This window comes from Salmo trutta, chromosome 5, assembly GCF_901001165.1.
Source record: "Salmo trutta chromosome 5, fSalTru1.1, whole genome shotgun sequence".
Taxonomy (NCBI): domain Eukaryota; kingdom Metazoa; phylum Chordata; class Actinopteri; order Salmoniformes; family Salmonidae; genus Salmo; species Salmo trutta.
The window spans coordinates 41,903,223-41,916,620 of NC_042961.1; the positions used below are offsets into that span (position 1 = coordinate 41,903,223).

A 13,398-nucleotide genomic window follows, 5' to 3' on the forward strand; every position below is an offset into this window, starting at 1 on the left:
GCAGCATTCTTCTGGCATCCACCAAACCCAGATTCATCCATCAGACTGCCAGATGGTGAAGCGTGATTAATCACTAAAGACAACTCGTGTCCACTGCTCCAGAGCTTTACACCACTCCAGCCAACGCTTGACATTGCGCGTGGTGATCTTAGGCTTGTGTGTGGCTGCTTGGCCATGGAAACCCATTTCACGAACAGTTCTTGTGCTGACGTTGCTTCCAGAGGCCGTTTGGAACTCGGTAGTGAGTGAGTGTTGTAGATTTTATACACCTGTCAGAGACGGGAGTGACTGAAATATCCGAATACACACATTTAAGGGGTGTCCACATACTTTTGGCCATGTAGTGTATGTCCAATTGAATGGTGTTGGACAGCAGAACCATGATTTGATTAAAACATATATATATATATTAGAACCAGTACAGTATCGTTCAATATGTTGAAATTAAATATACAACACTACCCTCTGCTGCCTCTTTTCGAACAACCATATTTTCTTTCATGCGCTCCATCATGGCGTCATCAACGAGCGACAAAATCCATTGAACGTAAAAGTTCCCGGAAGTAATTTTTGTAAACACACGTTTGCATTTTGTTACGCTGTTGTGGCATGCAATTTACTATTTTCTAAACTATGCCGAAACTCTTTGAGATAAAATTTACAGACAAATCTAATACGGGAGGATTTTGGTCTGCCATTGATGTTTGGATAAAGAAACCACACGTTGTGAACAAACGTCTTTGTGGAGTCAAAGAGACACAGAGTAAGAATGTTGGCATTGAAGAACTTGGAAACATTCTGCTAACTCATGGAAGTGATACTTCAGAGTCCAAGGATGTTCTTACTTTCTTGAATAGTGGCGTTGAACTCGAACATGACAAGGAGAGACTGTGGTCTTTTTGTGTGAGGACATTCATTCCTAAAGTAAACAGTTATGGCACAACTGTACATAAAGATATTATACTCAAAGGTAAGCGATAATGACATTCAGTTGATGTTTAAGCTGCTTATCATTGAGTTGTACGCAACACATATATTTGAATACACTTTGATGTGTGAAAGTGTCCTGTGTGTTATTTTTTACTCAACATTTTCAGACTTTAACACTCAAAGAGTAAGCTTCTTACCAGTTGAAGAAAGTGAGGAAGGGACTGCCTCTTTACGGAAGAACAACATCTATCAGATACATCTCCTCTCTGTAAAGAGTGATGAATGGTGAGTGTTTCCATGTTTAACCTCTGTGTCTGCTTCTTCACCCATCCTTCCGTTGATCCAGTAATGCATGGACGCATTGGATAGTGTTTGCATTGGTTTGCTCTGTAAATCTAATCTCCAGGACACTAGAGTTACATCTCATGCGGCCTGATGACTGGTTCAGTGACGGGGTGGCCTACCCCAAACTGCCCTGGCTCGGTGGGGAGCTCCTGCCCAAACTGGTGCGCTGGGCCACGGAGAGTAAGACCAGTGAGTTCAAGAGCACCCTGTCCCTCCTGCCTGTAGAGAAGTACAGCATCATGTACCAACAGCTGAAAGACAAGTACAAGGAGATGGTCAAGGTATGGTCAATGTATGGTTAATATGGTCAAGGTGTGGACAATGCATGGTCAGTGTATGGTTAATATGGTCAAGGTATGGTTAATAGTTCATGGTCAAGGTCTTGTCTTTAATAGTATAGATTTGTCACAACAGTCCTGAATGCATTAATATATTTGTCTTTGTGTAGGTATGGCCTGAAGTGACGGATCCAGAGAAGTTTGTCTTTGAAGATGTTGCAATCGCTACCTATCTTTTGGTAGGTCTCTTCTGTACAGGGACAGTAACTACAACAATGTATTTGACGGAATGCTAATATGAGTAAAATGCCAACTCTAATGACAATAACACCATTGTCTATTAATGCACAGGTCCTATGGGGCGAGGAGCGAGCAGAGAAGGGTCTGACCGTCAAACAGTCCTTTGTGGATCTTGGTTGTGGAAATGGTCTCCTGGTTCACATTCTAAGCAATGAAGGGGTATGTGTGATAAACACTACACTAGGTTCACCAGAACACGGTTACATAATATAACCTGATATGCCCTGGTACTGAACAGGGCCCATAGTGCACCATATATGGAATAGGGTCCCATTTGGGACGCAGACTTAATCTGTGCCAATTCCAGGCCAATGTTCCATTTAATCAGTGATGTGATTTAACGTCCAATCAAAACGCTGGATATCCGTAATTGAAATTACACACGGGGTAGGTGGAAAGTGTGTTACTATACCCTACGTTCATTTGATGAAGTGATTAAGGACTGACCGTCATGCCTACTTGTGTTTCAGCACCCTGGAAAGGGCATCGACGTGAGGAAAAGGAAGATCTGGGATATGTACGGCCCCCAAACACATCTAGAGGTGAGGATGGGCTATGTGAAACTCTATTTTAGGATAGTGTTTTTTTTTCTTCAGCCTACATCAACTACTTGATTTAGGGGTGTATATACTACACAAGAACAACAGTTCACCTGACACAAGACTGAATCCAAACATTACACTGGACAGTGCTCTGGATACATTCAGTATCATAATAAGAATATTCATAAACATTTTAGGTGCAAGAAAAAAACGATTGTTTGGAACACAGCCTTGTGTCCCACACCGTCACACAATTACTGTTGTTGTTTTACGTAATCCAAAAACGTTCCATTATAAATCGCAATGTGGGTCAGATGAGCAGTATTTGAATGCTTATTCTTTTGCCAACATGGCTAGCTAAGTTGTAAAATACAAACTTACAGTGTTTGGGTTTCAAAAGGTACTTCAGACAAACATATTGTAATTTTGGTGAGTCATGAGTCCATTCAAGTCCGTGCTCTGTGGCAAATATTCTTCATAATATGACAAACAGGCTCATTCTGTGCAGGACAACCCAGAGAATAACGCATGTCATCCATGTTTTAATGTCACGTGCACAAAAATTATATAATTTAGAACAAAAACACAGGAGAAATAAGACGAACACAAGAAAGTAAGAAGCTATATACAGGGTCAGTTCCAATACCATATTTACAATGTGCAGGGATACTTGAGTGATAGAGGTAGATACAGTGCCTTCAGAAAGTACTCAAGCCCCTTGACATTTGGAAAGGCACACACCTGTCTATATAAGGTCCCACAGTTGACAATGCATATCAGAGCAAAAACCAAGCCATGAGGTCAAAGGAATTGTCCGTAGAGCTCCGAGACAGGATTGTGTCGAGGCACAGATCTGGGGAAGGGTACTAAAAAATATCTACAGCATTGAAGGTCCCCAAGAACACAGTGGCCTCCATCATTCTTAAATGGAAGTAGTTTAGAACCACCAAGACTCATCATAGAGCAGGCCGCCCAGCCAGACTGAACAATCGGGGGAGAAGGGCCTTGGTCAGGGAGGTGACCAAGAACCCAATGGTCACTCTGACAGAGCTCTAGAGTTCCTCTGTGGAGATGGAAGAACCTTCCAGAAGGACAACCATCTCATGGTGGTGGCAGCATCTTGCTGTGGGGATGTTTTTCAGCGGCAGGGACTGGGATCGAGGCAAAGATGAACGGAGCAAAGTACAGAGAGATCCTTGGTGAAAACCTGCTCCAGAGCGCTCAGGACCTTAGACTGGGGCGAAGGTTCACCTTCCAACAGGACAATGACCCTAAGTACACGGCCAAGACAATGAAGGAGTGGCTTCGGAACAAGTCTCTGAATTTCCTTGAGTGGCCCAGCCAGAGCCTGGACTTGAACCCGATCAAACATATCTGGAGAGACCTGCAAATAGCTGTGCAGCGACGCTCCCCATCCAACTTGACAGAGCTTGAGGGGATCTGCAGAGATGACTGGGAGAAACTCCCCAAATACAGGTGTGCCAAGCTTGTAGCGTCATACCCAAGAAGACTCGATGCTGTAATCGCTGCCAAAGGTGCTTCAACAAAGTACTGAGTAAAGGGTCTGAATACTTACTGAACTTAATGTACATCCACAGCATTCCAATCAATGACAATCTACCATTTTCAACCTGTTTACGGGATGAAAGGGACTCTTAGTGGAAAGGGTTCATAGCTGCCTCAATCAACTTAATTGAGGGCTTTGTGGATATTTTGTATTCCCATTTTTTTGAAAGCAAACAAAACTACTGCAGTATTTGAAATATTTATGAATACCAGATTAATTCACAAGATATGTAGGTATTATATGAACTATTTCGTTCACCTTGTCATATTACTTCATTTGAAAATCACATGTAGTCTAAACCACAATAGATACACATGGAACTGCACATGGGGTTGCGGGGAACCCCACACGTTGTTAGACACGCTCTGCTGTGCTGTACTATCCCGTTGCTGCACGGCTTCAATGTTTCATCAGAAGACAAGCTGCTGAATGTTCCCTTGCATCTATTATTCACTGTGTGTAGACCAGGCAGGAAGTAGCTAGGCGAGGTAGTTGTTCCCATAGGGACTCAATGTACTTTTAGCTAACGGCTCGGGGTTCTTTCTGGTATCCTTATTGTCGGTGATGGGATATGATGGGTGTATAGAACATGGAAGTGGTCTTCAACACCGAAAGGGGTTTTCCTTGTCATTTTTTGTGTTTTCCTTTCAAGTAGTTTCCTTAGTTGTTCCTTAGTTTTTGCCTGAAATCACTTATTTACTTTTATTGTTGTTGTTTAAAAGTATAAAACCAGTTATTGCTCTAGTCCATACATGGCAAGAGGCACAAAATGTTGCTATGAAAAGTATTTTTCTGAATTTGTAATCTCATCCGACTTTGTATTTCAGACCACCCTTCTTCATACCCACTCAGACACTAAATGAGCTGAGATAACAATCACATTAAACATTATCCTCCTTCAATATTAAAAGTTGGTAACAGAGTTGTTATTTCGCGACAGAAAGCGGCTGGGGGTGTCATAAGCCATTTGTAATTCAAAAATGATTAATGAAAAAAAATCTAATTACTGTCGGCGGTGCTTCTCTCTGATCTAAAGAAGCCTGTTGTGCTTTTGGTCGGGGGCCTTTTTTTCTATTCCAGGAAACGGCAATCACTCCCAGTGATGGCTTCTTATTCCCGGGCACAGACTGGCTGATTGGAAACCACTCGGACGAGCTCACACCGTGGATCCCCGTTATAGCGGCCAGGCAAGTCATCAGCAGAAACAATTTGGCTTAGCCGCCTCAAGTGGCAACTGATCTCTTGAATTTGAAATAATGTTTTTTTCATGAGTTGGGAAGGGGGAATGGCGGTGTGTTGGTGTGTGAAGTGTTGTGTCTTATGCGGCAGCCACCTGGTGGCAATGTTGAGCTTGGCTCTAACTTTGCATTGACTCCTGTTCTGGTTTGAACGCTCCAACAACCTCCATAGATTTGAAATTGTCCTCATCTCCTGCCTTAAACTCACATTTTTCTCACCCCACTTTGAGTTGTACTTGTGGTATTTTCTCACCTCTATGATGCCTGCTATCTGTGGTTACGGCTCCCTTAAAAAATAGGTTCCATCATATCTCATTTAAACTCACCTGGATGAATTAAGGATGAATAGACAAGTATAAAGTACATTGATAACTGTGACCAGACCACATGGTTTTGATGTGTAATTTCGGTCACTTTCCTCCCACTTTAGGTCATCCTTCTCCTGCCGGTATTTTGTCCTGCCGTGTTGCTTCTTTGACTTCTATGGTAAGTACCAGCGGAGACACTGTAAGAAGTCCCAGTATAAGGAATACATTGACTTCATCTCTGAGGTCAGCACAGCCTGTGGGTTCAACACAGAGGAGGACTGCCTGAGAATCCCCTCCACAAAGCGGGTATGCTAATGCTAACAATGACACTTGAACACACAGTACACGCTAACATGTTAATGAAAACCACTCATGTTGTTTTAATCTAACCCCTTGCTCTACAGGTGTGTCTGGTAGGAAAGTCGAGGAGCTACCAGCTGTCGGGTGAGCCGCAGGCGGAGGAGTGGAGAGACAAGTATATACAGGGTCGTCAGACCTGCTCCGGGGTCACAGTTCGAGAGTCAAACGCCGAGGGTGAAGCCGAGCACCACCACGACCACTCAGAGACTGACAGGATCCACGGCACCAACTGGGGAGCTGGATTCCAGCCCCGAGAGAGGATCGAGACAGTGCGGAACTGTGCCGCCCTTCCCCGGGACTTCGTAGATGGTATAGTCCTACGTGTGGCCACCTCTCTGCTGGGGTTGACCAAGGACGAAGGTGGGGATGTCCCCGGCACCTGGAACACAGGAGGTAAGAGAATGGGCCTTTAATAGCTAAACTGTCATTCAAATCACAAGGTAATCTCTCTCTCAAAATACAATAAAGTCTCACTCAGTCTGCATTTACATGAGCTGTAATTGAGGTCATAACAGGTTTAGGAAAACGGAACATGAAGTACTTATCTGATCTTGGATTTATTACTCTTATGGAGTGTATTGGATTTATGTACTGTGTACTACATGGTGTATTGTTGATTCAGTGGAATTCAGGATGATCGGGTGTGTGCAGAAACTCAATGTTGGTGGGCCATCATGCCCTTAACCCACCCCACCTCTTTCTGTATCTCTACCTCTTCCTGTCTATCGCTCCCTCTCAGCACCAATAGGAAAGCCCCTGGTGGCGCAGCACAACCCTGCTTTGAACCCTGTCAGCGTTTCATCCTCCGCCATTCTGCACCACATTCACACACTGCCCCCATCTCTCTTTTATCAACCTTTTCCGGACTTTCCCCTCATCCTACACACACACACACACACACACACACACACACACACTCCCCTTGTACGATGGATGAGATAAGAAGATGAAGTCTAGTCAGAGAAAAAAAGGGGGGGAGAGAAAAAGAGGGGAAGAGACAGAGCCTGTAATCCAGGATGGAGATGACTGGATGAATAATGCACTCTGGCTCATCTTTTATGCATGAGTCTGTATTTGTGTTGAGGTATTTCTACCAGTTACTTTATGGCGCTGCTCTGAAAAGAGGGAGGGTTAGCGGGGTTAAGCCGGGGCAGCTTGCATGGACAGTGGCTAGCTCCCGGGTTTCAATGTGCCATTTTAGATGGCAAAGCAAAGTGCTGCTATTAAAGTGGAACTGACAGTGTTTTAACTACTTTGCAAATATTAAACAAACAGACAATCATAATATCAGTAACAAATATCATATTCCCAGTTTATGCCTCAAAACCATTTCACTCAAAATTCCATGACAGACAGTACGACATTGTTGACATAACCGATGTATGCAGTTCAATGCATGATTAATATAATTCACCAATACATTTCTTGGTAGTCCCAAAAATATTGCTATCAGGTTGTAAATCATAGCTGGCCTGGTACGTTGTTTGCTGCCTCCACCCATTTGGGATGCGCTGTTTCAGTTTCCATGACTCAATATCTTCAACAAAAATGGAAGACTAACTAAGGCTGTAAATGTCAAAACAATCAAACTTAGAAAGGGCAATGATCACAAGTCAGTCGTAACGTGGCTAATAGGTTAGCGCGCACGTGTCAATACATAAGGCCCGCGGGCCGAATAGGACACAAGCGAATATAAATGAGTCAACAGTTGAGTCATCTACTAATTAGAGCCTGACGTGCTCGCATCGGTGAATTCAACTTCAACATACTATGCACATCTGCAAGCAAAGGCTGGACACATGTTATTTATCTCTTTTGGCCGAGGGGGTGTGGTATATGGCCAACATAACACGTCTAAGGGCTGTTCTTATGCACAGCTCAATGGGAAGTGCCTGGATACAGCCCTTAGCTGTGGTATATTGGCCATATATCACACATCCCCGAGGTGCCTTATTGCTATTATTAACTGGCTACCAACGTAATTACATGCTGACCAGAACGGACACGTCGCGTGCGCGAGCGCGAGCGTCACAAAATAAATTTAGAAATCCATGTTATTCAATTATTGCACCCACACTGCTCACGAGCGTCTGCGATGCCAAGGGCTAAAATAGAACTCCTTTCTATTTCTGACGCAGATCGCGCTGAAAGTCCTGCCTTGCCCATCTCCTCATTGGTTTATTGAAGCAGGTACCTACGTGCCATCTCCTCATTGGTTATACCCACGTGGGTGATTGAAAGACGAAATGTTTTGCCGGTTGTCGTGGTAAAAGTGTAGATGCCAATCACCATATAAGTTCAAAGATTATGTTATTGGTTAATGACGCTATTAATGATGTTATTGGTTCAGAGTTTGTTTTTATATTTTAACCTGCGTGTGTGATCGCGTTTGGTGTAGGGGGACAAAATAAATGTATGCACTATAGCTCACGATGGCGCACAAGCCCAGCCGATTTTGGTCCCGTGTTAGAGCAGTGAAAATAAGTGTTTTGTCATACCCATGGTATACCCTGATATACCACGGCATTCAGCCAATCAGCATTCAGGGCTCGAACCACCCAGTTTATTACAGACCATATACCACATGTATGACAAAACATTTATTTTTACTGCTCTAATTATTTTTGCTGACCAGTTTATAATAGCAATAAGGCACCTTGGGTGTTTGGTATATTGCCAATATACCACAGCTGAGGGCTGTATCCAGGCACTTAGACGTGTTATATTGGCCGTATATCACACCCCCTCGGGCCTTATTGCTTAAATATATCATCCTATGTACACAAGTGGACATTATAAAGGCCCATGTTTTTTCAAATAAAACAATGGGCTGCTAATTTTGTGAGCTGTGAGCTGATTGAGTTTGACACCCCTGGGCTAGCGTTTCTATTTATGTAGCTAGCTATTTATTTAGCAGCTAAAAACATGGATCCTAACGTTAGCTAGCTAGCTGCTGGGAGGAGTGGCTGAGTGACCAACTTTTCCACCTCATATTGTTTTTAGGTGGCTACAGCTAAAGAGTCAGGTGTCATTTGGTTAGCTAGTAAGAAATGTGAATTGCTTTGTTAGCTAACTACGCTGAACTTGAACGACTTATCTACAGTTGGTATATCTCTTCGTTGTCAATCAAATGTATTTAGCATCAATCAAATTGGCCGGGCTGGAAGGCAAGTTCCTATTCAGTTGTCAAAATGTGGCTTGGGGCAAGCTGCAGAAGGACGAGCAGGCTACTATTCCCTATCGTTTGTCAGTTCAATTTTGACGGCCAACTAACTGAAAAAGTTAGAGTTTATCTAATGTTCCCTCGTTAGATTTTAGCTCATCTCGCTCTGGCTAGCATTACTTGTTGATCTTGTTAATGTGCATAAGCAACTGAGGGAGAGAGAACCATGAAAAGGGTAGGCTGTTTGATCAAAATGACTGTGTTCCCAAATGTAAGAGGACTCCCTTGGTATTTAAATATTTGTAGAACTCCATTCAGGTGTATTTTATGGCCTTTGGCGAATGTGTTTTAATGATCTAAAGTCACGCTGTTGCTACAGCCTGTAAACACACAGTTCAGTTCAGTGTGAATGATGGCAGGCCAGTGTGTAGCTCTGATTGACTATGGTGCACCATAGTCAATCAGGATGTTTCTTTAAGGTTATATTTACCACAGTGCCTATTAATTGGCCAAACGCACGGCCGCTTTCCCACTCTATATTGCTATAGAATTTTCACAGATGCCCTAATATTCTATGAATTTATTAAAACGTGAAAGTGACCATATCTAAGTGCTCGCTTGTCAGAAAATGTAAAAAAAATAAATAATTTAATTCCTCCTGTGGGTGTATTTGAAAAGATTTTGCTAAGATTTCATGTTGCTAAAACGCTGTGAGTTCCACTTGAAGTATTCACTATTTTAGCATACAGGATTAAATGCAGGGTAAAAACAATTCCTCAATGGTTTTTGAGCATTTCTCTTTCCACTTATACAACAGCACTAAATAAATACTTGCTAACCCGCAATCAATGTTATGTTAGCTGAGCATCTAGCTAGGAGCCATTTAATACACTCAGTAATACGATGTCACCTAGCTGAGTGTACCTTTTTAAGCCCACAGCATTACACAAACACGCTATCTATGGACAATCCATTAATAACGCTTTGGGAGGCCAGTCCAGGTCCAAACTGAATCCACATTGTCAATAGCCCCACTTATCCCATTAATCTCTATTAGCATTGTAGGCCCAAGTCTCTTAAGGGCAGCTGTAAATGTAGTATTAATCTTATATTAAGGCCCTGGGCCCCCTGGCGTCTCTGCTCTGACTGCTATTTGCTGCCCTCTGTTCACACATACGTTGGCATACTATCCCTAGCTACTGTGCCAGGCTGCAAACAAAACTTGAGTGTCTTGAATTGTTTCGTAATGTGGTACAGTACTAAAACAATAATCTCTATGTAATCTAAGTAGTTTATGTATAATGTCTTTGTATACAAAACCAACAGAACAGTTTTGAAGTTGATAATCAAGAGTGGAGGGGTCTTGATTGATTGGCAAGTATTGCGCTGTAATTTGTTAGTAAGGCTTTGCCACAGCAGAAAAATGACAATGGGTGCCACGCCAACTCATTCTGATATAATATGATGTAACAAAAATAAAATAACAAGGAGCATGAGGGAAGGGAACCAAAGGTAGAATTGCACTCCCGTACGCCAAAGAGAGAAGATTGTCATTTATATCAACCAAAGGTCAACACAGATTGAATTATCCATGGAGAAGGGGAAAGCAAAGACAGAAATACCTTAATTTCCATGAAATGGAACTTAAAGATTGGCTAGCTGCTCTGCTGCAAACTCAAATGTGAATTTATATCTCGGATTACAAATATTGTGGAAACACCTAGACTTTTTGGCCATGTATATGCATTATCTAATACCCATGGGGAATGGGTTCGTTTTAATATCTCCCTCAGTGAGGAAATGGTGGTGGTGGGAAATAACAGACAACAATGTCTCAGGATTTATTTTAAAATGGCTGCTGGGAACTGTCCTGGCAAAAATGTCCTCTGTTATTATGATTTTAATTGACTTCACAGCTCTGACGGTCTGACACCTTTGATGAACTGTCTGAGAGAATAAGTTATTTTCTGAGGTTCTAATTTATCACAACTCCCTTGTTGTCTCCGTCTGCTTTCCAAATGGGACCCTATTCCCTTTGTAGTGCACTGCTTTTTAGCAGTGCACTATAAAGAGAATAGGGTGCCATTTGGGACTCACCTTGGTTTCATCCCAAAAGTCACTCCTACCCACCCAAGTCCTTTTCCTACAACGCCAATGTCATGTTCATCACAACCCCATCATCTCCTATGGCTTTCTCGTCCCTTTGTCCCAGTCCTCCATTATTGAGCTCTTAACCACCCTCCTCTTCTCCTTTTTCATTCCAAATTGCACTCTTGGCTCTCTCCTCTCCAGGCAGGCTGTCTGTGAGAGAGGTGGCTGAGTTGTTAGAGCAGGAGACTCTGCAGGTCCTGAAGAAAGAATGTGGCGGTCTGCAGACCCTGCTCAAGAACAACCACCAGGTCTTCAGAGGTACGTGCAGTACAAACTCCGCATCCACACACTCCTCTCAAAGAAGATTGAGCCCCAAATGTGTCTAACCAGAGCGATGGCACCTATTCCCTATATAGTGCACTACTTTTGGACCAGGGCCCAAAGGGTTAGGGTGGGGATGTTTGGGATGCTGCCATAGATGTATATACAGTAGATACTATGTGGAGATCTGCTGTGTCTATTTCGGCACCAAACATCACATGTAAATAGCGTTCTTAATTGCATGCTCACTATAAGGTTGATTATTTTGGAACTTTTGGTGCTAACATGATGGCTATTAAGTTTGCTGAACTGTATATCATTGGCTCTGGGTCTGCATACATTAATCATACTGAAGCAATCCAGGGCTTATTGGAATGCCACATACAGATATGAAATGCTTGAAAAAGTCGATGGAATCATTCCCATTCTCAGCTTGAAGGAATTTGCACTCAACATGAAGGAATTTGCATTTTGCAATCTCTCTTAAGGCTTGCTTCTTTAACCTGATTACAACAGGCCTGGAAAATACCTAGTCAGTGCAAGAAAAACATTTGTACTAAATTCCCCCCTCTCCTCCACTCTTCTCTCCCTCAGTGGAAGGTGGTATGGTCCATATCCGGGACTGGCGGGTACAGGCCCAGAGGCCTAGAGGGCTGCAGGGTACCAGGGCTGATTCTAAGCGGAAGCACCTAATCTCTGGTGCCCTGAAGACCCGGGCCTGCTGGTTCCACGTCCACCACCCTCACGGATGCCCACTGCAGGCCGAGGAGTGTGCCTTCGCCCATGGCCCAGACGATCTCCGACCTTCCACCAGACCACTCAAGAAAATGAAGTACTCCAACTGAACACTCAATTCAGTTTGGACCATTATTGCAATGCTTTATTTCAATTGTACTAGTTTTTAATTATTTTTTTTTTTAGATGTGGAGTTGATGCTGTGATATGATGCTATAAGAATAGCTGTGACTGTCAGTCATACATACATACATACATACATACATACATACATACATACATACAGTGCGGTCCAAAATTATTGACACCCTTGATAAGGATAATTAAAATACCCAGCTATATTGTAAGTGAAAAAAATGAGGAAAGAGATTTTGTTTAACAGTAATACTTTATTTTCTCAAAAGGTAGGGGTTGAAATTATTGACATATCTAAAGATTCTTATAAATAAAGTAGTCAAAAGTTTTGTATTTGGTCCCATAATCCTAGCACGCAATGACTACATCAAGCTTGTGACTCTACAAACGTGTTGGATGCGTTTACAGTTAGTTTTGGTTGTGTTTCAGATTATTTTGTGGCCAATAGAAATGAATGTTAAGTAATGTATTGTGTCATTTTGGAGTCACTTTTATTGTAAATAAGAATCGAATATGGGACTAAATACTAAACATTTGACTACTTTATTGATAAGAATCTTTAGGGGTTTCAATTTTGACGCCTACCTTTTTCCTCTGAGCAATTGTATTAGTATAAAATAATATAATTTCCTTTTTTTTGTTGATAAAATACAGCTCAGTATTTTAATTATGTATTTTCCACAGTCATTATTGCTCATCTTTATCAGCAGGTGTCAATAATTTCAGACCCCACTGTGCATACATACTTGTGCTTGTAATTAATTCCACATATTGGAATTTTGAGACCTAAATCTGGTTAGATAAGTACATTTTAGTTTTTTGTAGTGGAGCTACTCTGCTATTTGGTTTGCAGATCTCAAATATAACATCTCAAATATAAACAATACTGTCCTATTGTTCTTAATACCACACCTTCATTACTCAACTACATACACAGAGGTGCTTTAAGGTCCAAAACAGAGCACAAGGAAGGACATATTGGCTTAAAACTGTAAATGTCAGGGCCATGAATTATTTGTTGCGTAGTGTTCATGGGGTGTCCCGTGTGTTGCCCTCTGTGTCCTTGTTTTCCCTCCCTGTGTTCC

General features: G+C 42.3%; 1 protein-coding gene across 1 annotated transcript; it reads left to right on the top strand.

Annotated features, from left to right (window-relative positions):
• Positions 1 to 523: 523 nt before the first annotated feature.
• Positions 524 to 13,194, top strand: trmt44 (tRNA methyltransferase 44 homolog). Its single transcript, XM_029753652.1, has 11 exons — positions 524 to 970; positions 1,098 to 1,215; positions 1,337 to 1,556; positions 1,724 to 1,792; positions 1,905 to 2,012; positions 2,324 to 2,395; positions 5,043 to 5,149; positions 5,631 to 5,814; positions 5,913 to 6,261; positions 11,324 to 11,440; positions 12,038 to 13,194. The coding sequence occupies exons 1-11, from the start codon at positions 634 to 636 to the stop codon at positions 12,286 to 12,288; spliced, it is 1,932 nt and encodes a 643-aa protein (XP_029609512.1). The 5' UTR covers positions 524 to 633; the 3' UTR covers positions 12,289 to 13,194.
• Positions 13,195 to 13,398: the final 204 nt, after the last annotated feature.

What these genes read in the sequence shown, in the direction of transcription:
- trmt44 (XM_029753652.1), top strand. Translation starts at nt 634, where the DNA reads ATGCCGAAACTCTTTGAGATAAAATTTACAGACAAATCTAATACGGGA. An exon ending in TCTGTAAAGAGTGATGAATG is followed by an intron (nt 1,216 to 1,336) that starts GTGAGTGTTTCC and finishes TCTAATCTCCAG; the next exon opens with GACACTAGAGTTACATCTCA. An exon ending in ATCCCCGTTATAGCGGCCAG is followed by an intron (nt 5,150 to 5,630) that starts GCAAGTCATCAG and finishes CTCCCACTTTAG; the next exon opens with GTCATCCTTCTCCTGCCGGT.